Source organism: Natator depressus, chromosome 10 (genome assembly GCF_965152275.1).
Source record: "Natator depressus isolate rNatDep1 chromosome 10, rNatDep2.hap1, whole genome shotgun sequence".
Lineage (NCBI taxonomy): Eukaryota > Metazoa > Chordata > Testudines > Cheloniidae > Natator > Natator depressus.
In genome coordinates this window covers 80,221,360-80,248,909 of record NC_134243.1, presented here as the reverse complement: position 1 = coordinate 80,248,909, position 27,550 = coordinate 80,221,360, and the positions used below count along the sequence as shown (strand labels likewise).

The 27,550-nt window shown below is 43.7% G+C and overlaps 1 protein-coding gene and 1 long non-coding RNA gene across 3 annotated transcripts in view; one reads left to right on the top strand and one right to left on the bottom strand.

Annotated features, from left to right (window-relative positions):
* Positions 1-27,550, bottom strand: part of CORO2B (coronin 2B) — a 136,159-nt gene that overhangs the window by 12,785 nt on the left and 95,824 nt on the right. For both annotated transcript variants that reach the window (XM_074966618.1, XM_074966619.1), the window contains exons 3-6: positions 13,703-13,819; positions 3,998-4,147; positions 2,608-2,772; positions 1,541-1,657 (exon numbers count right to left, since the gene is read on the bottom strand). In XM_074966618.1, the coding sequence (XP_074822719.1) occupies positions 1,541-1,657; positions 2,608-2,772; positions 3,998-4,147; positions 13,703-13,819 (549 nt within the window). The remainder of the gene's footprint in view (positions 1-1,540; positions 1,658-2,607; positions 2,773-3,997; positions 4,148-13,702; positions 13,820-27,550) is intronic.
* LOC141995424 (uncharacterized) lies at positions 12,075-20,778 on the top strand. The gene is made up of 4 exons (XR_012641319.1): positions 12,075-12,225; positions 19,914-20,086; positions 20,238-20,336; positions 20,665-20,778. It is a non-coding gene; the product is annotated as an uncharacterized LOC141995424 (long non-coding RNA).

Here is a 27,550-nt window from a genome sequence, read left to right as displayed (position 1 = left end):
GCCTACAGGGAGAAGGGCCGGATGCAGTTGCGGAAGAATGCTGCATCCTCTCTGGAGCTTTGACTCCATGGCTGCCGTCTGGGCTATGATGCTCTACTGAGCTGAGATGCCTTCCAGGCAGAAGCCAGAGAACTGCTCAGCACCTTTGTTTGGTTTCTAAATGCAAACCCAACCAGACTATAGGAAGATCTTATGAGGGTCAGGCTGCACAGTTGCCTGGGGAGAGTGTACTGCCTCTTGGATTTAGAGGGGAACCCAGACATCCTTGTTTTCAGTTTTATATGTCACAAAGCCCCAAATGGATCTGGTTTCTCCCTTCATCCTTGACTTTATACAAGATTCCTCCCAAACAGACCAGCTGCCCCACCCACGTATTTCTGTTTCCTCACCCTGCCCCTGTGGCAGTCACAGCCAAGCAGGTATCCATGGTGTTCACTGGCGAGCTGACAGGTAGGACTGGATTAATCTGTCATCTCCCCCCCAGCCCAGCCTGAGTCACGGGACATCAGCTTTCCACTATCTGCAGCTTCTACCACCCAAGTGAACAGGGCCAGGCGCATCTGCAGTCTGAAACCCGTCGGTCCAGAATATTGTGCGTGGAGTCAGAGGGGAGGGTACAAATGCTTGCTGGGATGAATATGGTAAATTTGCATCTGCTTTAATTAATCTTGTGAATTCAGAATTCAAATTCCCCAACGTGTCATGTCTAGTCAGATCTCCATAGCAACTGGCAGAGTTTTTAAAAGTTACATAAAAACCTTTGTAGAATTCTGCTAGGAAACAGGAAGGAATAAAGAATCTGCTGTATATGTATCTGCTGCTCTCCCTGTATTAAAATAGTTATCTTAATACAAGAGGCTGGGCTATTCAAAGAGACCTGAAGGAGCTGGGCGCTCAGCTTCACTGGAAAGTCTGTAAGAGCTGAGTTAGGTGTTGGACTCCTATCGAGAGTCTCTGTGGGAGTTGGGTGCCTATGCACCTGTCAGCCCCTTTGACAGCCCCACACGACTGATCCATAGCACGTCCCAGCCGGGCTCCTCAGAGCACTCTGCAGTTGCATAAAACTGTTGCAAGCTAGGCAGGTTTTCTCAATGTGCAGATGGATAAACTGTGGCATGGAGTGAGCAGGTACCTTGCCAATAATCACCCTACGTTTGCAGCAGAGCAGGGGCTAGATCCCAGGTCTCTGGACTCCTCAGACTTAGGGTCTATCTACGCTGTAAACACAGGCGGTATTACAGCAGAGCTAGTTTTAATCTAGCTAGAGTGGGTCCTGGAGCCGTGAAGCTGCGACAGAGCGGGCTGTTCCTACAAATTGCAGGTGGGCTTGAGCAGCCCGCAAAGAAGCATTCACTAGCGAAGCTTCCCTGCTTTGGGACCCAACCTAGCTAGATCAACGCTTGCTTGGGTAGGTCTACTGGTACCATACTCACACCGTTAGAGCAGAACCCAGATCACCTATTTCCTAGGCCTCTATTTTAACCAATCCATCATGCTCCTTTCTGGGGAAGGAACGGCTTCCAGCGATCTATTTGCTGACCTGATCCCAGAGTGCAATCTGCCTCGTATTCCACCTTGAGACTCCAGTCGTTAGAAGTCGCTTCACGTTACCTAGAAAGACCACCCGGTTCACACGATGGTTCTTACAGCTGGCTTCCTGGAAGAAGACATTGTCTGTGCTACATGGAGTGAACAGCTATACATTTCAGATGTCTTCCTACGCATGGTGCTTAGTATAGATCAGTGAAAATGCCAGCTCTAGGATTTCAAGGAGAGTGATACTCAAGGGAGGATTCTCCCCCATGTTAGGATCTCAGTTCCTGGTGTCTCTGCTCTCATATCCCAAAGGTAGATCGCTTCCTCCTCGTCTAATCTCTATACTGACTATGGGGAAAGATTCCATTCTTATCCCAAGAGAGCCACTTCATAGCAAGCTTTCAACCTCCACCATTCCTCTTACTCCTCTACTGCAAAATGCAACTTTCATGTTAACCAGCTATGACTCAGACTGCACCAGTGAAAATGTGGGTTCATGCTATCTGGAATGGATAGGCAAAATGCTGTTTTGTAAAAATAAAACCTAGCCTTCCCTGAGCTTTCTAGAATAATCCACAATTGACAAAGACAATTAAGCTTTTCTTCCAAAACTGGCTCTGTGGCTTCCCAGAACTCTCTACTATTTCCCATAAAACTTTGATTAATAAAAGATTAAAAGTCCTGTATCTCTGACTAGGAGAGTGTTGAATCCTTTCTATTGTCTCAGCTTAACAATGATAAGAAACAGTAACATTCTCTGAATGTGGAGAGCTAGATTCAGAAGCGGACATTTGTGACATGTTGTCACTTCCTGAATATCAGATGTATTTTGTGACAATTCAGTATCGTACAAGGAGTGTTTACCTTACCGTACGTTAGGCTTAAAGGGCTACTTCCCCTTGCCCCTAACTCTACCCTGGTTGCACATTAGGGGAGGAATGCACTCAAATGGGAAATCCCAAATAAAGCCTCTCTTTAAAGCCTAGGGTCAAATTGGTATTTGTCAAAAATAATGGATTTACTTCTCGTGACTGGTGCTTAGGACTGACTCTTGACAAATCAGCTCTTCACCTGAAGGACTTTGCCCGAACGCGGCTCAATGACTCGCAGCTTCTTGTCTTTGCAGGTGGTAGACAGCAGGCTGCCATCGGTATTGAAGGACATGCAGAGAATGACATCTGTGTGACAATCTATCATCTTCACGGGCTCTCCAATGTCCAGGTTCCATATCAGAACCTGAGGGAAATGGGGCAGAATTAAGTTAACACCAGTGCTGCTGCTAGCTGCGGAGGGGAGGGGGGGACATATTCATAACTCCAGGGTACAGACTGCCTGGAAACACACCTGCATGGAAGACCACATTTTCCAAACTTTTGGCTCTGCCTTTTAAATGTACTCCTAATTTGGGGCCAAATTCCAGTCCCCCCCACTCATATATCATCTCATTTCACAAGTGGTCCCTTTGCTTTAATGTGAATAAAGTTATCGGAACCCGGCCCTTGAGAAGCAAGCCTCTCTCTTGCACTCCAGGCAGCTATTGCCACCAGCAGGACATACTGTGATAATTGTACCCAATTCTTATTGCCATCTTTTGTATCACATGGAGGAAGATAAAGAATTTCTCTGGGTCAAGCCTACTCTCAGAAATGACTGAAAATGGCACCATGGGGTTCCATGTTCATTATCTCATTGAATTTCATGCCAACCTTGGCTCAGCTTATAAATAAAAACACCCGTGATTCTTCTAACTGCTAGCCCTGCAAACTCAACCTGGGTTCCGTTGTTATGACGTATGACCGCCAGGAGTAAGCGTTTTACAGTCCAAGTGACACCCCTCATTACCTCTTATCTATGAAGTGAGCAAAATTGCTGTGGAGTCAGGGAGATAATACACATGGAACCCGATAAGGCCATTTTTACAGTTGCTTTTCAGAGCAGAGTGTCAGAAAACAGGAATGATCTGTGACGATTGGACAATGTAGAAGAATCCTTTCAAAAATCCATTAGAGAAAAAACCTGAAGATTTCAGTGCTAGCTATACTCTTGTACTTCTGTTTTACATAATCATTATGAAGAAAGCAAGTCATTAAGACTAGGTAGGACACAACGGGAATTGGGGAAGCTGTAATCTGACACAGATATGGCATGGAATATTATTTAGACAATAGGGAATTCCCACTAAGGTTAAAGGCATACGCAGAGAGATACTCTAAACCATCAGCATCAGCAAAAGAACCTCTGATCTCAAACGCATTTCCATATTGTGTACTGACACTTCAAAAGCAGAGAGAGAGAGATTGGAAGAAAGATCTGAGGATAAACTGACTATTAGAGAAACTGCTGCCAAACGAACAGTGAGGCCATCCACGATTTTACCCTTTAAAGCCACATACGGCCTTAATAAATGCTAGTCTCCACCTGCAGCTGAGGGGTGTAGTACAAATCCTCCAGAATAGTTCACCTTATAGTCGTATCCTGCACTGAACAAGATATTGTTGGTGGTCGGGTGCCACTCAACGAGGCCAACCCGTCGGCTGTGACCATAGAGCTCTAGAACAGCTTCCGTCATGTTCCGCTTCAAGCCGCCCTCTGGGATTTCCCATATCCGGACCTGAAAGGACAGGATGAGCAAAGGTTATTGGGAGAAAAAACCTTTGTCCTTATTTTAGAGGTTTATAAGGGTCTTGTTCTCTCCACTTGGCATGCGGGGGAATCTTCATTGACTAAATCCATCTGTGGTTCCTTAATCAACTTGGTCTCCAAATGCCAGAAGGGAATTAAAAATAGACCTGAATGTGCCCAATGGCAACACTCTTGTGTCATCCCTTCATGCCCATGTGCATGTTTGTTCCCTCCTTCTTTCTCCTTCATCCCCGCTCCACTCCCCAGTAGTTATCTGGCCCTGGAAAGCAATCAATACCTGATTCTTTTCAATGAAGATCAGATACAAGATCTAGTCCTGTAAATAATGGGAGATATTCTGTGGCCTGCATTGTGCAGGAGGTCAGACTAGATGATCATAATGGTCCCTTCTGACCTTAATATCTATGAATCTATGAATTCCATTGAATTCAATGGGGCTATCAAAGAGCTAATAGCACAAAATTTTCAGAGTTCTGCCCATAATCGACAGCAAACGACAAGCCAGTTATTGAAAGAGGCCGGAAATAGAATACTCTAAAAACAGCAGTTAAAAAAGACACCATCCCCCTATCTGCACAAACATGTAACAGGAAGGAAAAGTCAATCCAATTTGTCTCACATAACCTTCTTAAGGAATCAGGACTAAGGACTTCAAGATGAGAGCAGGTCTTGCACATACACTCGCATATTTCAGATCAGCAGGTTAAATCACTGCACTCTAGTTATTTTCCCACCTGACCACAGACTGCTCCTATTGAATGCCTTCATCCCATGTGCAAAGCATAGTGCTCATAGCAACTCCATATTACAGCAAAATTAAGTGGTTCCCATTAAAACAGACAGGTAACATCACATGCATTATACAATCAATTTAGTTTGCTTTTTGCCTCCCCTGTCAGAGTCCAGGAAGGCAGTTTGAGAAAAGGACTTGAAGGATGTTTCAATGTAGTTTTTCTTTCTATATTACCCAGGTGACTGGCAGATCTGGAATGGACAGTAATGATAAATGGACACCTGATCAACCCCCAAACACAGCACGTCACCCTGGTTCCTGACAGACACTCTTGGCTTTTCCCTATACTCTGCCAACACATGTATCGCTTGTCATGCCAAGAAAGCCACAATGAATTGAGCTGATAGCGGTAAAGATGTGCCAAACAGATACCAGAACAAGAGAAGGTCACGGGTTGGTGTCTCCTTTTCTAGCCCTGGGGAAGTTTTGCTGGAGTAAAGGAGTCACCTTCTTCCAAAGCCACTACTCTGACCAAGCCCAAAGGGTTCAGCAGCCCTGTTCTCGGTGACGTCTAGGTGAGTTTTGCTATTACTTGATTGGGAGGAGCAGCTCCAATACAAGCAGCCATTTTAGCTGGCCTCTGACTATAAAACAGGCAACATATCTTTGGGGATTGGGGTGGGGGAGATCTATCAAGTAGGACAAACACAAACTCAAGAGAGAGATTAGAAATAAATTATTCTAAAGTTTAGCTAGGATGTTAAAGGCTATTTCACTGGTTCAACAGAAGGATTCATTGAGATTCAGTGAGACTCTCCCTTGAAAACAGCTGGATTCTTTGAGTCATCTTTACAGAAAATACTTTATTTAAAAAACACGAGAAGTATTGCCACTATTTTCACCTTGAGATAACTAGGGCTGGTGGCAGTGTCACAGCCCCCCCCCCACCCCCCTGTTGCATCTTGGCAGATACAACAAGAGATTGTGCTTCTTTTTGTACAGCACACAGCAAACTGCAGCATCATGTGGCCTGCATTTCTCTCTCGGCTCTGGGGAGATTTTGTTTAATACATCGTTCACAACTTCCTGCATCAGTTCCCTGGAGTTAGGATACAGCCTTAGGACAAGGCAGAGAAGAATGAGAAATATTTACTCCTTTGGTAGATAGGCAGCAAAACACGGCTGTCATTTACTGTACACACACTGCATGGATGGCAAAGTTTATTGCTGGTGTTATCAACACAGAAGTAAAGAGAGGAACATTTAGTTCTGTTTGTTTTCCTGAAGTTCTTGGCAAGTGCAAGCTTTGCTAACAAGGTGCATTCGTTGCGAAATCATGCAATTTTATTCCTTACATTTTGTCATCAAGAAGGTATTGCAAGAACTCAGAAAAGAAAAAGTGCCTTTTCGCCACCCTGATTCGGGGGGAGAAGCAAGGAAATAAACTGGATTCTTTTAATTTTTAAAGACCTAAATGAGGCAAGAATGAAAGCAAGGAATGCACCTTTCTGAAATAGCCCTGCATTTTGCTTCATTCATGTGAAGACCCGATGAGATAAGGCTCACAAAAAAACAAAGAGCATCCCCCTTATTTAGCTGCAGAATGGAGATCAGATTTCAGATTTAGAAAGACAAATTAATATGCTCAGAAAGATCAAGAAATAAGAGTCTCCGTCATAACACATGGCTGGATTTAGGCCCAGCGGGAGTGAGAGGAGCCAGGAGGACCAGCTGTATGAGGCTGGAGGCTGGGTGAATTGGAGACGGGACAGGATGATAAATAGGGCAGTGATGGTGACAGAGAGCAGGCAGGAGAGCAAGTTGAAGGATTTTTTTTTTTTTTAAAGGAGAGTTGGTTACATTTTGGAGAATTCTGGTATTTGGTATCACTCGAGAGAATTCAGGGTGAGCACTAGGCAATTAGAGAAGCTAAGGGGAGAAGGCAGTGGTATTGTGGGGACCTATTTGATAACGAGTTTGGTGGAGAGCTATTCTCGAGCTAATGGGACAGTGTTTGAATCTTCAAGAGGCAATTTTCCAGAGTGTTACTGGCAAAGCTGATCCAATGCACTCGATAAAATATTTGCAAGAAGCCTGTTTTATCTGTGCCTGATGGAGTGCGCAACATGCGAGTCAGAGAGATGGTTACAAAAAAGCTCAGGCTACTTGCAGGTAGACAAAAATGAAGCTGTAAAAATCATCATCTCTGACAGGACAGAAATGGTGCATCTCATTGGGCTAATTTGAGGGTAGTGTGAGGAAAGAATGGAGCATGCCACCTGGACAGTCAGTACCACAGCCTATCAAACAGGACCGACGGTCTGCGAGGAGAGGACACGCTGGAGTATAGCCCTGAACTTGTTAGTTCTCTGATCCACAGTGGAGGAGCCACACAAAACCAGCTGTAGAACCATATGTTTTGAGCCCGGACCTGGATGTTTTCTACTTTAAGATGCATAAGGCATTGACCTCTGGATTGCACCAAATGAGATGGTACAAAGAGAATGAAAGACGAATTGAAAGATAAGGACAATATATAGAAGACTTGAAAAACCTAATTTGAATCAAACAGATGATCCTAAGAACCACTGGAGATTTGCAGTACGGAGAAAGCGTGCAAGGAGAGACATCTATATACCACAAAATCCAAGCTACTGAGTATTAAAGTAATACTGAGTATTAAAGAATGGGCAAGATATGAAGAGGGTCTTCCACTCCAGCGTGGCTGGTAAGGTACTGATATAAACAGAAACACATAGGCCTGCCTTGCCCCCACATTTACACCAGTTGTAGAGCAGTGTAGCTCCACTGCTTTAAATGGAAAAAGAAAACGAGGACTTGTGGCACCTTAGAGACTAACAAATTTATTTGAGCATAAGCTTTCGTGAGCTACAGCTCACTTCATCGGATGCATGCAGTGGACAATACAGTGGGGAGATTTTATATACACAGAGAACATGAAACAGTGGGTGTTACCATACACACTGTAACCAGAGTGATCAGGTAAGGTGAGCTATTACCAGCAGGAGAGAAAAAAAACCTTTTGTAGTGATCATGAAGGTGGGCCATTTCCAGCAGTTGACAAGAATGTGTGAAGAACAGTGGGGAGTGGGGGGAATAAACATGGGGAAATAGTTTTACTTTGTGTAATGACACATCCACTCCCAGTCTTTATTCAAGCCTAATTTAATGGTGTCCAGTTTGCAAATTAATTCCAATTCAGCAGTCTCTCATTGGAGTCTGTTTTTGAAGTTTTTTTGTTGAAGAATTGCCACTTTTAGGTCTGTAATCGAGTGACCAAAGAGATGGAAGTGTTCTCCAACTGGTTTTTGAATGTTATAATTCTTGACGTCTGATTTGTGTCCATTTAATCTTTTTCGTAGAGACTGTCCAGTTTGGCCAATGTACATGGCAGAGGGGTATTGCTGGCACATGATGGCATATATCACATTGGTAGATGTGCAGGTGAACGAGCCTCTGATAGTGTGGCTGATGTGATTAGGCCCTATGATGGTGTCCCCTGAATAGCTATGTGGACACAGTTGGCAACGGGCTTTGTTGCAAGGATAGGTTCCTGGGTTAGTGTTTTTGTTGTGTGGTGTGTGGTTGCTGGTGAGTATTTGCTTCAGGTTGAGGGGCTGTCTGTAAGCAAAGACAGGCCTGTCTCCCAAGATCTGTGAGAGTGATGGGTCGTCCTTCAGGATAGGTTGTAGATCCTTGATGATGCGTTGGAGAGGTTTTAGTTGGGGGCTGAAGGTGATGGCTAGTGGCGTTCTGTTATTTTCTATGTTGGGCCTGTCCTGTAGTAGGTGACTTCTGGGAACTCTTCCGGCTCTGTCAATCTGTTTCTTCACTTCCGCAGGTGGGTATTGTAGTTGTAAGAATGCTTGATAGAGATCTTGTAGGTGTTTGTCTCTGTCTGAGGGGTTGGAGCAAATGCGGTTGTATCGTAGAGCTTGGCTGTAGACAATGGATCGTGTGGTGTGGTCAGGGTGAAAGCTGGAGGCATGTAGGTAGGAATAGCGGTCAGTAGGTTTCCGGTATAGGGTGGCGTTTATGTGACCATCGCTTATTAGCACCGTAGTGTCCAGGAAGTGGATCTCTCATGTGGACTGGTCCAGGCTGAGGTTGATGGTGGGATGGAAATTGTTGAAATCATGGTGAAATTCCTCAAGGGCTTCTTTTCCATGGGTCCAGATGATGAAGATGTCATCAATATAGCGCAAGCAGAGTAGGGGCGTTAGGGGACGAGAGCTGAGGAAGCGTTGTTCTAAGTCAGCCATAAAAATGTTGGCATGCTGTGGGGCCATGCGGGTACCCATAGCAGTGCCGCTGATTTGCAGGTATACATTGTCCCCAAATGTGAAATAGTTACGGGTGAGGACAAAGTCACAAAGTTCAGCCACCAGGTTTGCCATGACATTATTGGGGATACTGTTCCTGACGGCTTGTAGTCCATCTTTGTGTGGAATGTTGGTGTAGAGGGCTTCTACATCCATAGTGGCCAGGATGGTGTTTTCAGGAAGATCACCGATGGATTGTAGTTTCCTCAGGAAGTCAGTGGTGTCTCGAAGATAGCTGGGAGTGCTGGTAGCATAGGGCCTGAGGAGGGAGTCTACATAGCCAGACAATCCTGCTGTCAGGATGGCAATGCCTGAGATGATCGGGCGTCCAGGATTTCCAGGTTTATGGATGTTGGGTAGCAGATAGAATACCCCAGGTCAGGATTCCAGGGGTGTGTCTGTGCGGATTTGTTCTTGTGCTTTTTTAGGGATTTTCTTGAGCAAATGGCGTAGTTTCTTTTGGTAACCCTCAGTGGGATCAGAGGATAATGGCTTGTAGAAAGTGGTGTTGGAGAGCTGCCGAGCAGCCTCTTGTTCATGTTCCGACCTATTCATGATGACAACAGCACCTCCCTTGTCAGACCTTTTTGATTATGATGTCAGAATTGTTTCTGAGGCTGTGGATGGCATTGTGTTCCGCACGGCTGAGGTTATGGGGCAAGTGATGCTGCTTTTCCACAATTTCAGCCCGTGCACGTCAGCGGAAGCACTCTATGTAGAAGTCCAGTCTGTTGTTTCGACCTTCAGGAGGAGTCCACCCAGAATCCTTCTTTTTGTAGTGTTGGTAGAAAGGTCTCTGTGGGTTGGTATGTTGTTCAGAGGTGTGTTGGAAATATTCCTTGAGTCGGAGACATCGAAAATAGGATTCTAGGTCACCACAGAACTGTATCATGTTCGTGGGGGTGGAGGGGCAGAAGGAGAGGCCCCGAGATAGGACAGATTCTTCTGCTGGGCTAAAAGTATAGTTGGATAGATTAACAATATTGCTGGGTGGGTTAAGGGAACCACTGTTTTGGCCCCTTGTGGCATGTAGTAGTGGGGATAGTTTAGTGTCCTTTTTCTTTTGTAATGAAGCAAAGTGTGTGTTGTAAATGGCTTGTCTAGTTTTTGTAAAGTCCAGCCAGGAGAAAGTTTGTGTGGAAGGTTGGTTTTTTAAATGGAGTTACTCCAGATTTACACCAGCACAAGGGAGACTGGAATCAGGCCCATGGTGTTTAAGTGGGAAAGGAATTGGCAAATTAACTGACGTGCTTCCAGCATTCATAAAAATCCCTAGATACTTTATAAAAAGCAGTAAAACAAAAGTGTTTATGCCAATGATGGGTAAGGTCCAGAGGGAAAGCTTGACTTTAGGCTGGTTGAGCCTGCTGGCATTTTAATCTCATGTCCCAGGTATATTCCAGTGATTATGCTAAATTCCAGAGGTTGAACCTGCTGGGCCAAATTCTGACATTTACACCACTGAATATCCAGGTTAACGGGGTTACCCCAGATTTACAACAGTGGATCTGAGAGCAGAATCTGACCCTTGGCAAGCTACAGAACAAATGGTACTTACAGGTATCAAAGTAATGTGGATTAGTGAGTCAGCTGTGCAGTGCTTTAACATCCTTTTGACTCCCCTTTAAAATGCGCGGGGCTGGAGGGGGTCTGGATTCAGCAGCTTCCTGCGGATGGTGAACCAAGGCCAGTGGGAGCTGCGATCGGCCGAAGCTGCGGACACGGCAGGTAAACAAACCAGCCTGGCCCGCTAGGGGTTTTCCCTGATGGGCCGCATGCCAAAGGTTGCCAATCCCTGATCTAACCCTTCATTTCCTTCTTTTATTAAAAAAGGTTAAAAATGCCTGAAACAAACATTTGACTTGACCAGACTTTTTGATTTACCAAAAAGTCCAAAAAAATTCAATTTCCGTTCTACCCAAACTGATTTTCTCCCCCATTTTTCAGAACTAATAAGAGCTCTGTGTAGCTCAAAAGCTTGTCTTTTTCACCAACACAAGTTGGCCCAATAAAAGATATTCCTTCACCGACCTTGTCTCTCTGATATATAGAGATGTTATAAGATCTACAGAGGCAGAACTGTAACCAATAAGAACTAGGTCACCCCAGATTCCCATCTCTGCTCTGTAGAAGGAACTAAACTTTCACACACTACTTTGTACAAAGGCAGCTTCTTAGTGCAATGCACTATTCCAGAGGGAAATGTTAGTATCCAGAAAACAATGAAGTGGAGGCAAACAGCAGCCACATAAAGATGGCCTGGTCAGCCTTCACCACATTGTAAGACTACCTTTCCCCCCTCTTACGTGATAGAGCTCTAGACACTAGAATAGTTGCAGCCCCTGTGGTCTTTGATAGTAAGAAGGATTAATAATAGCTGTTGGGTGGAAACAAGACATCCTTGTTCACAGCCCTACTGCTTATCTGCAGCATGGCTATAAAAAGAACACTACTACAAGGATAAATGACATCACTGTAGAGCAGAGGGAACTGGATTCAGCCAGAAACAGCACCAGCTTTACATAAAACACCAGGTCAGAGCTCATTGTAAGCTGCATAAATGTGTCATTTAAAATTTCACAGTTAAAATCAGAAGCACTTAAACACCCGTGTCTGTTTTCTAGGGGGCATAAATAAAGACAACAGAAAGGCTAACACAAGCCACGTAAACTGCAGCACACAGCTCCAGAGCCTTCCAATTTACTCCAGCTTTTACCAGTTGAACAGACCTGCTTCCCCTAGGTCTCCCGTCCCCCTCCTTTCTGCACATGCCAGTTTCCTTCAGCAGTCTTAACAACTACCAGTCTCTTCTTCCCACCAGCCTGCATGGAACATGGGCCCCGTTCCTCTTCAGCTGCCTAGTGTGGAGACCCAAGGAACTTTGCCAGGTGGCCCCAGCTTATCTGCACCAGCCACGCACTGAAGCGACACCTCCCCTTGCGAGGATGCTGATGGCCTTGACAAAGTCAGGTCAGACACAGGAATTCGGTTAGGGCTTTACAGGAGGGGCAGTGTGGTCTGCCTTTGGCTCAGGACCCTCCCTGTGCTGGCAGAATCTGTTAGACTGGGGAAGGAGGAGCGCTCCTGGGAAGGGGAAAATAGGCAAGAGGTTTGAAACAGGAGAATACCCTTTCCTCTTCCTTCCCCCTTAACGTTTCTCACAGGAGGTGGAGGATACCTGCTGTTCGTAGTATCTATAGATGGATGATGAATGTGGATGCTTCAGTGCAGGAAATCTTATGAGCTAGGGAGAGACAGGAAAGGTGATGGGTGTGAGGAAGACATCTGAACAGGAGCTCTTGTGAATGGAAAAGGAGAGTTCAGAAATCGCCACAACCATGCGAGCAGGGAACATCTCCTTCTCTCACACACAGCCAGCAGCGTGGCCTGAGCCCCCCTTCTCAGCAGGCTGAATCAGAAGCCCCTAGAAATCATTCCAAGGTTTGGAAATAACTTGTGGGTGATTTGTGTCTCAAGTATTTGTTTCTTCCAAAGCGACTCTCCTCTCCCCTCCTCCCTCCGTGTGGTTACTGGGGCCGTTCCCCTGACCTGTCTTTAGCTTGCAGCACTACCCACATTTAATACAGTGGGGGAAAATGCACAAGGCCAGGTGTTTGTGTGCGGGAGAAGGAGGCTGTCTCTCCTAGGTCACCTTGGTCACTGATGACCCCCGGTGATGGATGAAGAGATGGGGAAGTCACTACTTTTGTGACACCAATTCAAGTTGCTTTGTTGCCTCCTGCCTTTTTGCTCATCTGTCTCTGCTCCCTCCTTTCCCACCTCCTCCCTCCAGCCAAGCTGTATGAATATCTCCCCCATCTCCTTTCTGGACCTTCTTCCATATGGCCCCCTGGGATTACAGCCCATTCCCACAAGCTGTCCATCAAATCCCTCCGTTGAATGCCCTTCTTCCTCAAGGATCGTGAACCAGGTTCTGCCCCTCAGAGAAAGGACGAGAAACCAGAGTGACAAAAACCCTTTAGAAAAATCCAAATCAAGATGGCGGAACCAACAAAACACCAGTTAAGAGTCACGGTCGGGGCATATTGCTGGTTGCCTCATCCAGTCACTTCAAATTTTTGTATATGTGACTATTTAACCTTTAAAAAGAAATCTCTCTCTCTCTCTCTCTCTCTTTCTCACCCACATACACACTCTGCAAGATAGCCAGTGTCCCAACTCTCTAATATTAGATCCCTGGCAGCACAAATGTTTCTGTTGCTTCATTGTTGGTACCTTCCCCCAACCCCACGACAGGAGCCAAAAATTACAAGCCAATAAAGTGAGCATGGTGTGACTCACTCAGGACAGATGGAGCCCATGATAACCCTATAAGCTTGACAAAGTGCTTTTGCCACCCTCTGAGAGGAATGCAGGATGTTCACATTCTGCTCCCGCTGATGATTTTATGTCAAAGGAGACATCAGCTCAAATCATTTTTACTCACCGAGGTGTCTTCTGAGCAAGAAGCTATGATGTTTTCGATAAAAGGATTCCACTTGATGTCAAGCACGTTGCCCTGGTGACCGCAGACTTTTGGGTAGTTTGGTTCAATCCGACCAGTCTGTAAGGGAGAAATACAGGATCAGCAACAATTCTAGTCATCTTAAGAAGTAAACTCATGTTAAGAGAGAATGCACAGCTCATTTGCATAACTCAAAAGTCAGCAAAGAGGACAGGCTTTTTAGTAACTCAGCTCTCTTTGTGGCTTGCTTCAGAGATCAGATTTCATTTTCTCCTACTTCTCTGTGGTTTGTACGTGCCTGGTTAAATGTGCAAAACAAATCTAAATGATGTTGATTTCCTCAGGATATTACCAACAACTCCTAGCAATTCTACAGCATGGCATCTCTACAATGATCAAAAGGTGCTACCGAGAACTAGCTTGAAACAAAGAGATGGCTTTGAGGAGAAAGAAAGCTTTCTTTGGGTTCAAACTCCTATAACATGCAGATGTATTACAGTTACAGTGAAAGATGTAGGATGAGAGTTTGACATTTTCTGTTTGATTCATGAGATTGATTTAGTTGGGGGTGTGTGTGTGTGAATCACCAGGGTAAATTGAAAGAATAAATGCATTACTGGGTAGGGTCAATTCAAACACCATTACCATGAGGACAAATATGCATCTGAGATGCAAAAATAGATGCTTGCTGTAATGACCTGGACCGCTTATATTTCATGGTAAACCAGATATCAGCCATGCTGAGGTCAGTGCTACAATTTTATACTTCCTCTTGCTTTCCAGAGGAAAAGATTCCTATTCTTTCCATTCTAGGACACTCCCAGCAACTACTGCTGAACTATTCATAAATAAAGAAACAAATACAACAAATGCCTTTCCCTTTAGCTGCACAACAGCCTTCGATTCTGCAGTGTAACACTTTGTACAGGCTTTAGCCTCTTTCTAATGGAATTGTGTGAAGAGGCTTCAGGGTTTGTTTAGCTGATGGGTTTGCATTAATTAGGAGAAGTCTGACGGACTAATGCTTTTATTGATAGCATTGTAAATGCTCCTAGAGGTAGGCTGCTAGTTGCATCGTAACTGGAAAATAATAAATAAAAATAAAATCCACTCGTTTAGTGCCTAAGTTCTCAACTGCCTGTGGAAGTTACTAAACTCTTTGGGGGAAAGGAAACAATTTACAATAGAAATTTCTGGTGAGGAACATTTACGATAGCATGAGGGTACACTCATGAAATTGATAATTGGATCTTGGGGTCCTTCCTTCTACCCAAACTTCTGAAGTCATATTGAGCATGGCATGTTTTTTTGTTTTTAAATATGCTAGATAACCACATATAGTAGCTTAGAGAATAGGAACACTGAAAGTGTAATAACCACTTTGCACCTTAGAATGTGATTTCTCTCCACTGGGAAAACTTTTAGGAATCATCTTTTTTTTTCTGGAGATGAGTGAAATTTTCTTGTGCAAACCATTATTTTGCAGGGGGTTTTGTTTATTTTTTGCTGAGAAATGCAGATTCGGGATGACCAAAACAATTCATGAATTTGTGTCAATTTTTGCAAATTGTTTCTGTCAAATAAAAAGTTTAATAATTGTCAAAATGGTTCATTTCAGCATTTTGAAAGAAAATCTGACTTTTCATTTTGGAAATCACTCAATTATATTTTAAAAAAACATTCTAAAAAAAGGTTTAAAAACATCAAAAATTGAAGGAAACTTTTTTAAAAATTTTTTTGTTTCGACACAGAGTCCCCCCACCCCCATCTTCTTGCTCTGTCCACTAAACCAAAAAGTCAGTTATTTGCACAACCCTATGTTATCCTCTATTTGCAGAGAGAAAGCTGAAAGATTTTTAAAATGCACAGTTCACTTGGTGACTACAGCACACAGATCTATTAATGCACATCAGTCTCTTGTGTTAGTTTCTTCTCCTCAGTGGAATTGTAAAAAATTCCCCAGTCTTTGCTTACTGAGTGTATAAAACTATTCTACATGCTGCTCGGTCTAAAATGGTCTGTGTACAGCAGCCAAGGGATTGTCTGTCTGGTCTCTTAATTAGGGCATAAGACTTGCAGACATTTCTTTTTCCTTTGTTCTCTCCTTTTTGTAAAGCCACGCTGAAATTTCAGATCTTAATGTATGGGCTGCTTATGTCCACTAGGAGGTGGTGTCAAGCTTTTTTAAGGCTTGAAAACAAGATAGGTCAGAATGCTAAATACAGTACACTAAATATTTAATAGCACTTTCAGTACTGACCTTCAAGTATTTAGCTCCTGGCTTCATTTAATGTGAACAAAGAAATGCACATGGGTAAGTCCTTGGTTTCGGTAATCTACCAGTAAAGCAAACATCTGTGAAGCAGATTCATAGCCTCCTACTGTAATAGTTCAGCAAATACCCAGGCAGCTGGTGAGTATTTTGTAATCCACTGTAACACAAAGGGAGGGAAGAATGGTATAGTGTTTCAGCCAGGGCTGCCATGTAGATCGCCTTGTTTTGGTTTGAGGGGTTGCAGTTGGATTCCCTGGGAGTGTGGACAACTGTGAGAGGTCAGATACTGACATGCCAGACAGAGGGGTTTGCTCTTCAGACACTGCCTCCTGGGGAGATTATTTGAATTAATTTGTCCCCACTGAGCTAGTCTGTTAATTGCCGGGGAGTCTTGGCTCTTGCTGTGATGGTCTCACTGCTTCTACTACATCACAGCCACTGTGGCTACAGAAAGGAGCACAGATACTGGTTATAAACAAGTCTAGCCTTGGGTCCAAGAGATAGACTGGAATGTCTGCTTTATTCTAAAAAGAAAAAAGAAAAGGAGTACTTGTGGCACCTTAGAGACTAACCAGTTTATTTGAGCATGAGCTTTCGTGAGCTACAGCTCACTTCATCGGATGCATCCGATGAAGTGAGCTGTAGCTCACGAAAGCTCATGCTCAAATAAACTGGTTAGTCTCTAAGGTGCCACAAGTACTCCTTTTCTTTTTTCTTTTTACGAATACAGACTAACACGGCTGTTACTCTGAAACCTGCTTTATTCTAGGAACAAAACCCCACTAAAAGCAGCAGCTAATACTATACATTGATTTCCTACCATCACCAGCCAAGAGAAATTCTGTCATACACAGAACAATCCCTTCAGCTTGCTTTAGGGTAGAATATGAATGGGCATTTCTAGAGGTTTTATCATGTGTATTTCAGTAGAACCTAGAGAGCCCCAATCAGGTAACAGGATGCCAACCACTGTATGAAGATTCTATACCCAAAGATTTAACACATGCACCAGTAATACAAATGATTGCTATTAGTCATTATTCAGAGCACCTAAAGGAAAAGATGGGCATTTCTGATAGAAAATACCGTGTTGAACTGGAATGCAAAATGCCAGGGCACCAAAATATCTGCAAATTTGGCCAATTTACTACACAAAAAGTCATCTGGAAAAGAAGCACAAGACATCCAGTCATTTACTGGTGATGTATCAGGGAGATGTTTGAGCACTCAGATGCGGCACTTACGCACGTGACTGGACAAAAACCTGAACATTTCAACAGAAAATAGAAATGCCTGCAAAAGTTTTCATTTAATCCAAAAGCCATTTTTTGTTGGAAAAACATTTTGGCAAGAAAAAAAAAAGAGAGAGAGATTTTCAGCCAGTTCCAGTAATAACTCTGCAGAAGTAGAAAGACAGACAAGAACATAGGAGAAGGTAGGAAAAAGAAGCTAGTATATAATGTCCATACCTCACAGCAATAATTTCCAGCTGATGTACTGTCTCCTATTCCCTTTACCCAATGCCTGATGTTCAAGGTTATTTCCGATTTGATCTGATTTTTTTAGAATGCAGTAGGAGATGGTAGCAACCTGCATCATGTGAACAAACCTCTCTTCAAAAACAGAAATCAGAACAGCAGAAATGGTCAAATTAAAAACCAGAGTGATTAGTGCATTGCAATCAGCTTAATTTTAGTGTCTGCTTTCTTGTTTTCAAAGGACATTTTAACACTTTGTGTTCTGTTTGTTTAATTCAATGAAGGTTTTAACTGAATTCAACAATATGGTTTCAATGAACCGATCATTCCAACACAACGCATCAGCAGGCTTGGCAGGATTCGATTTTTATCTGTAAATGTTGGTAAATCTCAATTTCACTGTACACACACAAGCCAAAGAAAAAATATTTCCATCGATGAGAATTGCAATGTACAGCGAGGCCATGTAAGAAAAACACTGCTTGAGAACTTGTTAGAGCTTGATTTAAGGATATTTACTTTGTGTATTTTGATATGCGGTGTTGACAATTTGTGTTTGAATGGTTAGAAAAGCTTTAACGTTTTGAATCTCGACGTCCGTCATTAAATAATTATTGTTTATACTACCCTCAATTTCCCACAACTGTCAAAATAAAATTTTTTTTTAAAAAATCGATAAAAATAGAAAAAATGCTTTAAAAGAAACATTGATATTATCTCTCAAAATTATAAAAATTCAATTTTGCCAAGCCTACATATAGGGCCAGAGTTAAGCTATTCTTGCAACACAGGAGAGTTTATTATCTGTGTCATTTTCAGTTACCAAGGTAAAGAGAAAAAACTTCTGCATCTGCTCATTACTTTCAATACATGAACAAATGGACATATTCAGATACATCACTGTTGCAATAATAGGGTCATTTTCAGCAGTTTCCCTTTGCCCTTTAATGAAATCCTTTATAAACATTCATTAATATCCATGAGCATAACAGCCACAGGATTATACCCTTTTAGCTTCCCTAAGATGAGCACTTAATGCTACATTGATTTCTGATTTATGAGCCTCTTATTAATTAGGGCATGTTAGGCAAATTCCCTAACCATATGGCACACGCTTCATTTTTACTTCAGTGACTGATAGCAGCCAAAGTGAATTTAACCTACATTAGGCCCAATTTCCATTGTGGCAGGTGAGGATTTAAAGAAAGAGAGGATGGAACTGTTGAAAGATACAGGGCTAAACTCCTGTTCCTTTAGGGTAGATTCCAATTAGGTGTTTCTGATTGTGGGTCACTTGGATTACTCCAAAGGTCTTAATTTTATGCTGCTGCCTCTGAACTACCAGAGCCGGTCTAATGGGTCAAACTCAGCCATTTCATGGATTCCCCCTAAGCTAATATGCTTTCTTAAGCCAATACCTGTACTTACCATTCTGACTGTCTGGTAATTCCATTTTAATTAAGCAATAATGATCAGTGTACTGGATATTTCCTAGGGATTAACCAATGACTGGGAGAATTAAGGATGGTTAATTCCTAGGGAACTCTGGTCTGAGTTCATTAGTGATATAAGAAATCTGTTCAGATTTTTAGGACTAAAACCAAGTAAACCTTTGGACATTTTCCCCATGACATTGTCAGGCCTCCAGACAGGCGCTGGGAGTGTTTGAAAAGTGCTGATGCTGGATAGCAGCCAAGCCGCCTGTTTGCTTTCCTAAATTGCTCCTCTCTCTCTACCTGGGTTATAAAGGCACTAAACACGTTGGCAACTGCTGGAGCCTTCTAGGAGTACCAGAAAAAGTGAACTGCTTGATTGCACCCCCTTCCCCACCAGTTTTCCCAGTTATAGTAAAAATGAAGGTCCTGATTCTCTTCCCAGTCTAACCTGAATCATGTCAGGAGAGACTCCACTGATACAGTGGTGTGGGAATCCAGCTCATATATATATATATATATTTGCCATCATAGAGAATATAAAGGCCACAAAGATTTAAGATGAAGAATGGAGATTAAGTCATTGCAGCTGGGTGAATCTTCCCCCCAAATCTTTGCCTTTCTGTTGTCAAAAGACAGTGATCTTAAGAGAAACAGAGGATACACAAAAAGAAAAGGAGTACTTGTGGCACCTTAGAGACTAACCAATTCATTTGAGCATAATGAATTTGACTGAATGCATCCGATGAAGTGAGCTGTAGCTCACAAAAGCTTAGGCTCAAATGAATTGGTTAGTCTCTAAGGTGCCACAAGTCCTCCTTTTCTTTTTGCGAATACAGACTAACACGGCTGCTACTCTGAAACCAGAGGATACACAATCCATTTCCTTTCTTTCTGCGCACTGCTCTATGGCCCCGGTAGGCCATTCCTACAACGCGGGCTCAGTGCCGGAACAGGGGGATAGAGGAGGTTGCAGGAAGGTGACTTTTTGCCTCCTTATATTCTAGGACCAGCCGCCTGTTGCTCCAGTTTGTGCTTGAATGAAACAGCCCTAGGTTCCGTTGCATCAGCTGAGAACAGACCGAGTTCAGCACTGCTCTTGGCCACACCTTTGGCAAAGCCCTGCTGGAGGAGCTTTGAGGGGCACAGCATAGTGCCATCCAAGGAAGCCCCTCTGCTGGTGGGTGTGATCCACTGATTTTGTCCCTTTAAGCCACTGAAATGTTGTAAAATGAAGAAATGGCCTCTTTTTATTCTGTGATAAGGAACCTCCTTTATAAATGTGTTTTCCCCCCCTTTCCTATCTCACTTCTGATGTGTCCACACTATAGAGTTCATTTGAGCGATTCAACCTGGAGTTACTTCCCTCAAGTCAGCCCAACACGAGAGAGAGAGAGAGAGAGAGAGAGACCATTCTGCTAAACAACAAGGTAGTTGCTGTAATGGGCCTGTGTCCACAATGACTCAGACCTCTGGAGGTCTATCCCACCATTTATAGTGCTCTAGCAAACTGTGCTGCTCTATGAATGCTTTTGCCGGGTATTGTGGGAGAACCTATTCACCCATTCCATTCATCCAAGGCCAGAAGGGCCCACTGTGATCATGTAGTCTGACCGCCTGTGTAGCACAGGCCAGAGAATGCCCCCAACATTATTCTCAGAACTTATCTGTGTCCCTTCTGGTGATGGTGGGCAAAGATGGCCTAGAGCTGGCAACGCCCAAAATTAAACCATCCCTGCTCCTTCTTTCTGTCCACAGCCTGCATCCTAACTGGTGTCAAAGCAGGGATCTTGCTTGACGCAATGACCGGTGCCACTGTGTCGAGAGGCGATGGCCTGTGTTTTAGACTGTGTTTGGACGGCAGAGCGAGCCACTGGAGCACAATCACTACCTGAACCAAGCCCATAAGAACAAGATATGGGAGTGGGAAGTAGGGAAAAGCATTTCTAGAGGCTTTATGGCTATGCCTGGGTTGAGATTTTTACACAGAAATTGTTTTTCGATGGAAAATTGGGGGTTTGACTGAATTCAGTTTTCCCCAAGAAGCTTTCTGGGGATTTGAGTTTTAGAAATGCTGCCTCATGCTCCCATTCTCCGCGATGGGCCAAGCTCCTCTGGTGGACTACATCTGCCATGACGGCCCATGGCCAGAGACTCCCAGGAGGCACCTCCTCCACATTAATGATGCACGATGGGAGATGGAGTCCAGCCAGGGGTGCCAGCCTATGAAGGAGCATGGCAGCATGTGGCACCTGCCTTATAGTTCCCATGAGGCACCGCAGCAGCATTTCCAAATTGAAAATATATTTGGGGGGAAGAAATTCTCCATAAAAAAATTAAAAAAAAAAATTTCCCCCCTCCTTTGACATTTTCCACAAAAAAAATTATTTTATTTGATGAGCTCTCTTGACAGCAGGGCTGGGGTCTGAGCACACAGCGAAGGAGTCCGTGTGTTTGTGAGTGCAGAGCAGTAGATTTGCAAGATTCAGAAAAACCAACGTCATTAGTGGGCACGGAGCTGTGTTTTGCTCGTAACATACAGTAGTATCAGTTCAGACCTTCCTTTTGCCCTACCTGTCATCTCGCTGTGATCTACTGGAAGGCAAAGCACACTTTTATGGGTTATTATTTATAAAGTGCTGTAACAGACATCACTTACCAACCCCACTTTGGATAATCTAACTTTCTTCCTGTTTTCATATTAGCATGAGCATGACATTAACAGCACATTGCCTGGAGATCACCCTTTCAAAGCTTACAAGAAATACAAATTTATGCAGCTCCTGTTAAACTCCAAGGGGACAGATCTTGTAACTGTGTACATTAATAAGCAATCACTAATTCTGAGCAACTAGCGGAATAATTTTCTTTGCAAAGCAGACTTTGTGTTCTTTATCAAAATTCATTAGGCTTTCTGGAGGACAAAACCACAGTTCAGTTACGAGACCATTACAGTGCAAGAATTTAATTTTTTGATTAAACCAAAATAATGCCGGTATTTCACAAAACCAGAACATAGGATCCGATTGTCATCCCCTGAAACTGATGCAGGCCATTTGCCTTCTCCATCAAAATGCCCCCCCCCCCCCTCCCAGAGACACTTTGGTGCATGTGTGAAATATTAACAAAGGCAGAATCTGATTTAGCAACACTTTTGCTCTCACTTCCAGTGCAGGTGAAAGGGGAGAGGCTGACACACTCAGAACCTGTGCTCTGCAACATTTGAAAGTAACGGATACACAAAGCTGGTCTGGTTAATGCTGATAAATACAAATCAGCAATTTCCTTTGCTGTAACTTCCCACTCGTCATGGGAAACCTTGTCAGTATCAGTGGTTTAAGCCCAAGTGGAATTCTAATCATACGATGAAGCTGTATCTATAACCCCTGGGCTACTTAAAGCTCAGTGACCCAAATATCATTTCCCTTTAAGTGTGGAAGCACAAGAACACAGGGAGCACTCTACTGAGTAAGATTTTGCCTGTAGGCTCCTGTACGCTTTTACATTTGTCGTCACAGGGACTTGAAGGAGTAATTCTTCACCAGCTTTAAGCATTCAACACATTTTTTTGCCTGGGAACCAGAGCAATTAAACAGCATCATTTTGGAGCGAAGGAATTCATTTTATTGTGTCTTTGGGGGGGGGGGGGAAGAGGAAGAGGACAATTAATTTTTCAGCTTGCATAAGTCAGTCATTTTGCCACTTGACGAATAAGAAGGAATCGTTGCTTTGGAAATGGTTAGTAATTTTAGTGCCTTTGGAACACTGACAAGGGCAAAACAGAGTTTCGTAATTATTCCAATACATCGAGTACAGTTTCGATGGACAGTCTCTGTGTAAATATGCCCAGGGAAAGCTGCACATGCCTTCTTAAGACTGGCCCTTTTGAGGAGTTCCATTTCAACAATAACTTTAATAGGCATCGTCAAATCTCACCCATTTCCAGCCCCTTGACATATTTTAAAATGCTGCTCTAATAATCAAATCATTAGCTAATAGACCAAGTTTGTACAGTTCACATATTTCTTTCTACAGTCAGTAGCTTGAATATGTGGCCACTGTACAGACAACTGTCACCTGCGTAGAGCTTTCTGGTATAAATGTACAGCAGAAAAAGGAAGGCGAGCATACTCATACACGGGCACTAGGCCCATCACAAAGCGCTTTTCCTTTGAAGCTTCACTCTTGAGCAGTCTGAGGCTTCAAAGGTTTGTTGGAAGTGTTGGGGGCTTACATGCAATTTTCAGTTGGTAGTCTGCACTGGAAATCCTATTTTGACATTATCAGTGTCTGACTCATTTGAAGGGAGTCTGTCAGAGCTTCAGATCCTGTGACTAAAAAGGAAGCTTCAAAGGTTCACGAAGTCTTTTAACAAAGGCTCCTCCCTCCCTTGTAAATATGGGAATTTGTTGTTTTGACTGCAGGAAGCAAGTCGTCAGGAAGATTGCCACCACATGCTTTGTTGCAGTCAGGCTGCAAGTTGACAGCTACGACTTTGCCTTTTCACTTTCCTCCCTTTCCTCATGCCCTCTAGTGTTTGCAAAGAGGTGCTGCATTTATTCACCCAGCCTCAGATACATCAGCATGTTGTGTTTTTGCAAAAAGAAAAGGAGTACTTGTGGCACCTTAGAGACTAACCAAGGCACTAACTGCAAGGCACTGATGTTGTGTTTTGTGATTAGTCACACATTGCTTCCCCAACTGGGCAACCATTTTTTAAGGAACTGGGCTTGAATAAGTCATTTCGGGTATAAAAAAGCATGAATATTCATGAGAATTTTGCTTTCCACCAACATGCCTGTAAATAAAACAAGTTGCTCATATTCCAATTCTTATTTGCTTTCTGTAAAGAGTCAGTAATAGTGATGAACCACTTTTCACCCTCTTTTAAAAACTCGGGCAACTCCCACTGCTGTGGTTTTTGTCCAGCATTCGTTCCAATGCATTTAGGGTGACCAGACAGCAAATGTGAAAAATTGAGACAGGGGGTGGTTGGGTGGGTGGGGGGTAATAGGAGGCTATATAAGAAAAAGACCCAAAAATCAGGACTGTCCCTATAAAATTGGGACATCTGGTCTCCCTAAACGCATTGAAAGCTTGTGCACAAACCAAGAAGAGAAGCCAGGCAATAATAAGAATAGGAATAAAAAAAAAAAACACCCTGGAGAGAATGACTCAAAATTCCTTTCTTCCCCAGGTGGACATTTTCCCATTAATTGTTGATCCTTTCTACTTACCATTTTTATTTGTTAGTAAAGTTACAACCTGGCAATGGGGGATGATGAGTTTTCCTATGAAAATGCTTCAGTACATACATCCTCCTTAGTGGCTGGGTTAAAAGAGTAAATAGATGTTTATACTGCCTTATTGAAGAAGGCCTTCTCCGCATCAGAGAGTTGCACCAGTTTAAAAGGTGCGAGATTAACCCCTCCTGGTAACCGGCTGCATCCTCATCTCAGTCAGGTGGACGTCCCCTCCTCTTACAGACTGATTTGCATTCTCACATCAGGCAGGCACAATCCTTTCAGCAGGTGTTAATGCTCTCCCTCTACGCGTGGTCAGTTTGGGGACAGTCCATTGAGAGAGCGGTTCATCACTATACCTGGTGCCATCTGAACAGGAAGCATCAGGCAATGTGAACAGGCCAGCTGCCATTTCATGGGCAGGGAAATGCATGGCACTGCATTTGGCAGTTACGACCCGAATGGTGGTTCTGCTGAGTAATCTGTTTCCTTCCCTGCTTCGCAATGGCTGCTGCACTCGCTTGGAGGAAAACAAGCTTCCTGCGAGTGGAGAGTAGGGCAAGATGAGCTTTGATTATACACAAGGTCACTGCTTGGGGCAGGTCCCCTCATCTCTGGAGGGTCCCTATCTAGGTATTTATAAAGGAGCCACCCACTGCAACCATGTGGCTGATAGGCACATACAGCTTACATGGCCAGGTGAATCTAATTTGGCCTAATTAAAGTGCCAGACTAGATACCAGAAGGCTGGATAATAGCAAGAACAATGGGGCCTAACAGTCCATGTTCTTGCCACAGCTCCGGCAAAAGTCTTGTCTCCAGGAGTCACGGGCTTCTCCTGTTGGTTGGCAGGTAGTTGCCCTAGCTGCCAGGGGACGATTTGGTTGCAGAGATCAGGTCTCCTGCATGGAATTAATCCTGAGCTCTGAAGATCAGGGCAGTAACCTTGACTCTGCATTGCATTGGCTCCCTACTGAAGGGAGAGCCGTGTACCACAACGGTGCATTTCCAAGGACTTGTGTAGCTCAGCCATCAGGCGGCTGCATTCTGAGTAAGCTGGAGCTTCCCCAGGGCTTTCGGTGTTGTGCCTAGGCAGAGAACAATAGCAGCCCAGCATAGACGGTGCAGATGCATGGTGCGAAGCAGCCACATCTGCCTCCAGTGGGACTGGACACACTCTGCTGGCCAGCTGCAAATGGCAAGGAGTGTTTGCTGCTGTGGTCTGTGGGTGCAGTGTGGAGCCCAAGACTGGGTACAGATTTGAAGGCAGGGTGCCTTTGATGGGAGCTGTGAATACAAAGAGTTCTTCACAACACTTCTCTTCCCAGAAGCATCCCCCGTCTTGTCCAGGTCCAGCTGGAGCCAGCTGCTCTCCATCGAGGTGCCCATCTCAGACACGAATGCAGGAAATTGGAGCCTGGTGCATTTACTGTGGGTGCTCAGTGCTCTCTGCTGGTGCTTTGGTGCATGTTGTCTCACTTGTTCTCCCCAGCACTTCATGTAGACAATAAGTGAGGGTGGGGGAGAGAAGCAAGTCTGGGGGGGCCCTCTGCTCCTTTTGGGGATGAACAGGGAATATTCAGGGCACAAGCTGCTCAACAAATGGGGTTAGGGAGCTATTCCCCCCTCCCCATGTTCTATTGCACCATAAGGTTTTTTTGGCACCTTTCCTCCAAAGCATCAGGGATTAGCCACCGTTGGACACAAGACAAGGTAACAGCTCTGCAACAGTCTTGACTTTTTCAGCTCAAGGGTAGCCTAGCCTATATTTTAGACCTTTCCCCAAACCTTCCCCACGACCTGGGGTTTGTTGCATAATTTCCGTGATGTAAATAATGGACATGAGAAATGCGGATTTATGTATCTGAGGCCACAGGAAACATTATTTTCTTTAAAATAACTAACACCAAAATTATTGCAAGCTTCTCCACCACTGTTTTCACCCTGGGAAGGGGGTGGGGGGGCTGCTTTATTACATATTTGCACGTTACACATTTAGCGTCTAAGAGCTGAGGATCATGATTCTGTGTCAATCACATGATCTGAATCATACTTGGATGGAGTCAACCAAGGCCAAGGAAATTCAAAGCACCTGCACGTTCCCTGCAGGCTCATCCATCTGGGTCAGTCTGCCTGACCCAGTTAGAAGGTTACTCAGGCAGAAGTAGCGACTTGCAGGAAGCCAAACAAATGAAAAGATCATTGTATGCTGCGAACATTTCATTGTCCATGTGAGTGTCAATTCTAGTCTTGTAAGGATTCCTGCGGCGGGTGATTATTGGGAGGTTTGCAGACCAGGAACAACGGAACTGGTAAATATTCAAAAGCAAAGACTAGTTTAAAATGCAAGAGATTGTTCTGTTTTCTTCAAAAGTTTGCCAAATTTTGTGAATTTCTCCTCAAGAATATGATCACTCAGTAAAAAAAACTAACCCATTCTGTAGCAGAAAAAGTTTTCATTTTTAAGCAAAGATGGCTTTGCAGCCAAAAATAAAGAAAACAAAAAAATTAAAGTAGTTCTCACATAGTTTTGAAGTGAAGACAACTAATTTGCCATGTTAATAGGGACAAACTAGAATTTCAGGGCTAAAATCACCCCAAATAATGCCACAAAAGTTGGAACTGTCACTTTGAAAAAACAAAACAAAGTAAAACCATGGCTTTGATTAACATCACTTAGAAAATTTAAATAGAGAAAGACAAATGAGATTAGTAGTGCACTCTGTTATGCCAAATGCAGCAAAATATATCTAATCTTTAAGCTGTCAATGGAAGTAAACATGCGTTGAATCAGCTGCATGAATATAGATGGGCATTTGTTTTTCATTGCTTAGTTGCTGTCTATTGCATTCTGTGGACTTTTTTGGAGTCGCATGTATGAGACACAGTATCACGATATCACTAAATCTCATGTATTTTCTGCTCTCTGGAAAATAAATAGAAGTGGCCACAAGTCAAGCACAGCATTCCCTTCACCTGTCATTGCTATTGAGGAAAATAGACTTCTCCCAAGACCAAGGTCTTGTTCACTGCAGAAATCCACCCCCCACAACCGCCAATCTCCGGACAGGCAGAATTCCACGGCTCCAGGAACACTAGAGTAGCAATTGTGAATTTGTATTCTGAATGGCAGCTACCCGATTGCACAGATTGGTCACGGCAGAGGAATGAATAATCTCCACAAGGGCGTGCACATTGGTGTCTTTGCTTGCTCTGGGGAAGTACATAGAAAAACCACACCAGCCATTCCTGCTCCTCTTCAGTCGCCTCTCTGCCTTTTTTTTTTTGGAGCCCGTGCTCCCCCTGCTGGGTCTAGGTTTTCCAGCAGCCACCTACACACCTCTCCCCGTCAGAATTTGCCCTAGCGAGAGTACTCGTAAAATTCCAGTGACAAAGGGAAC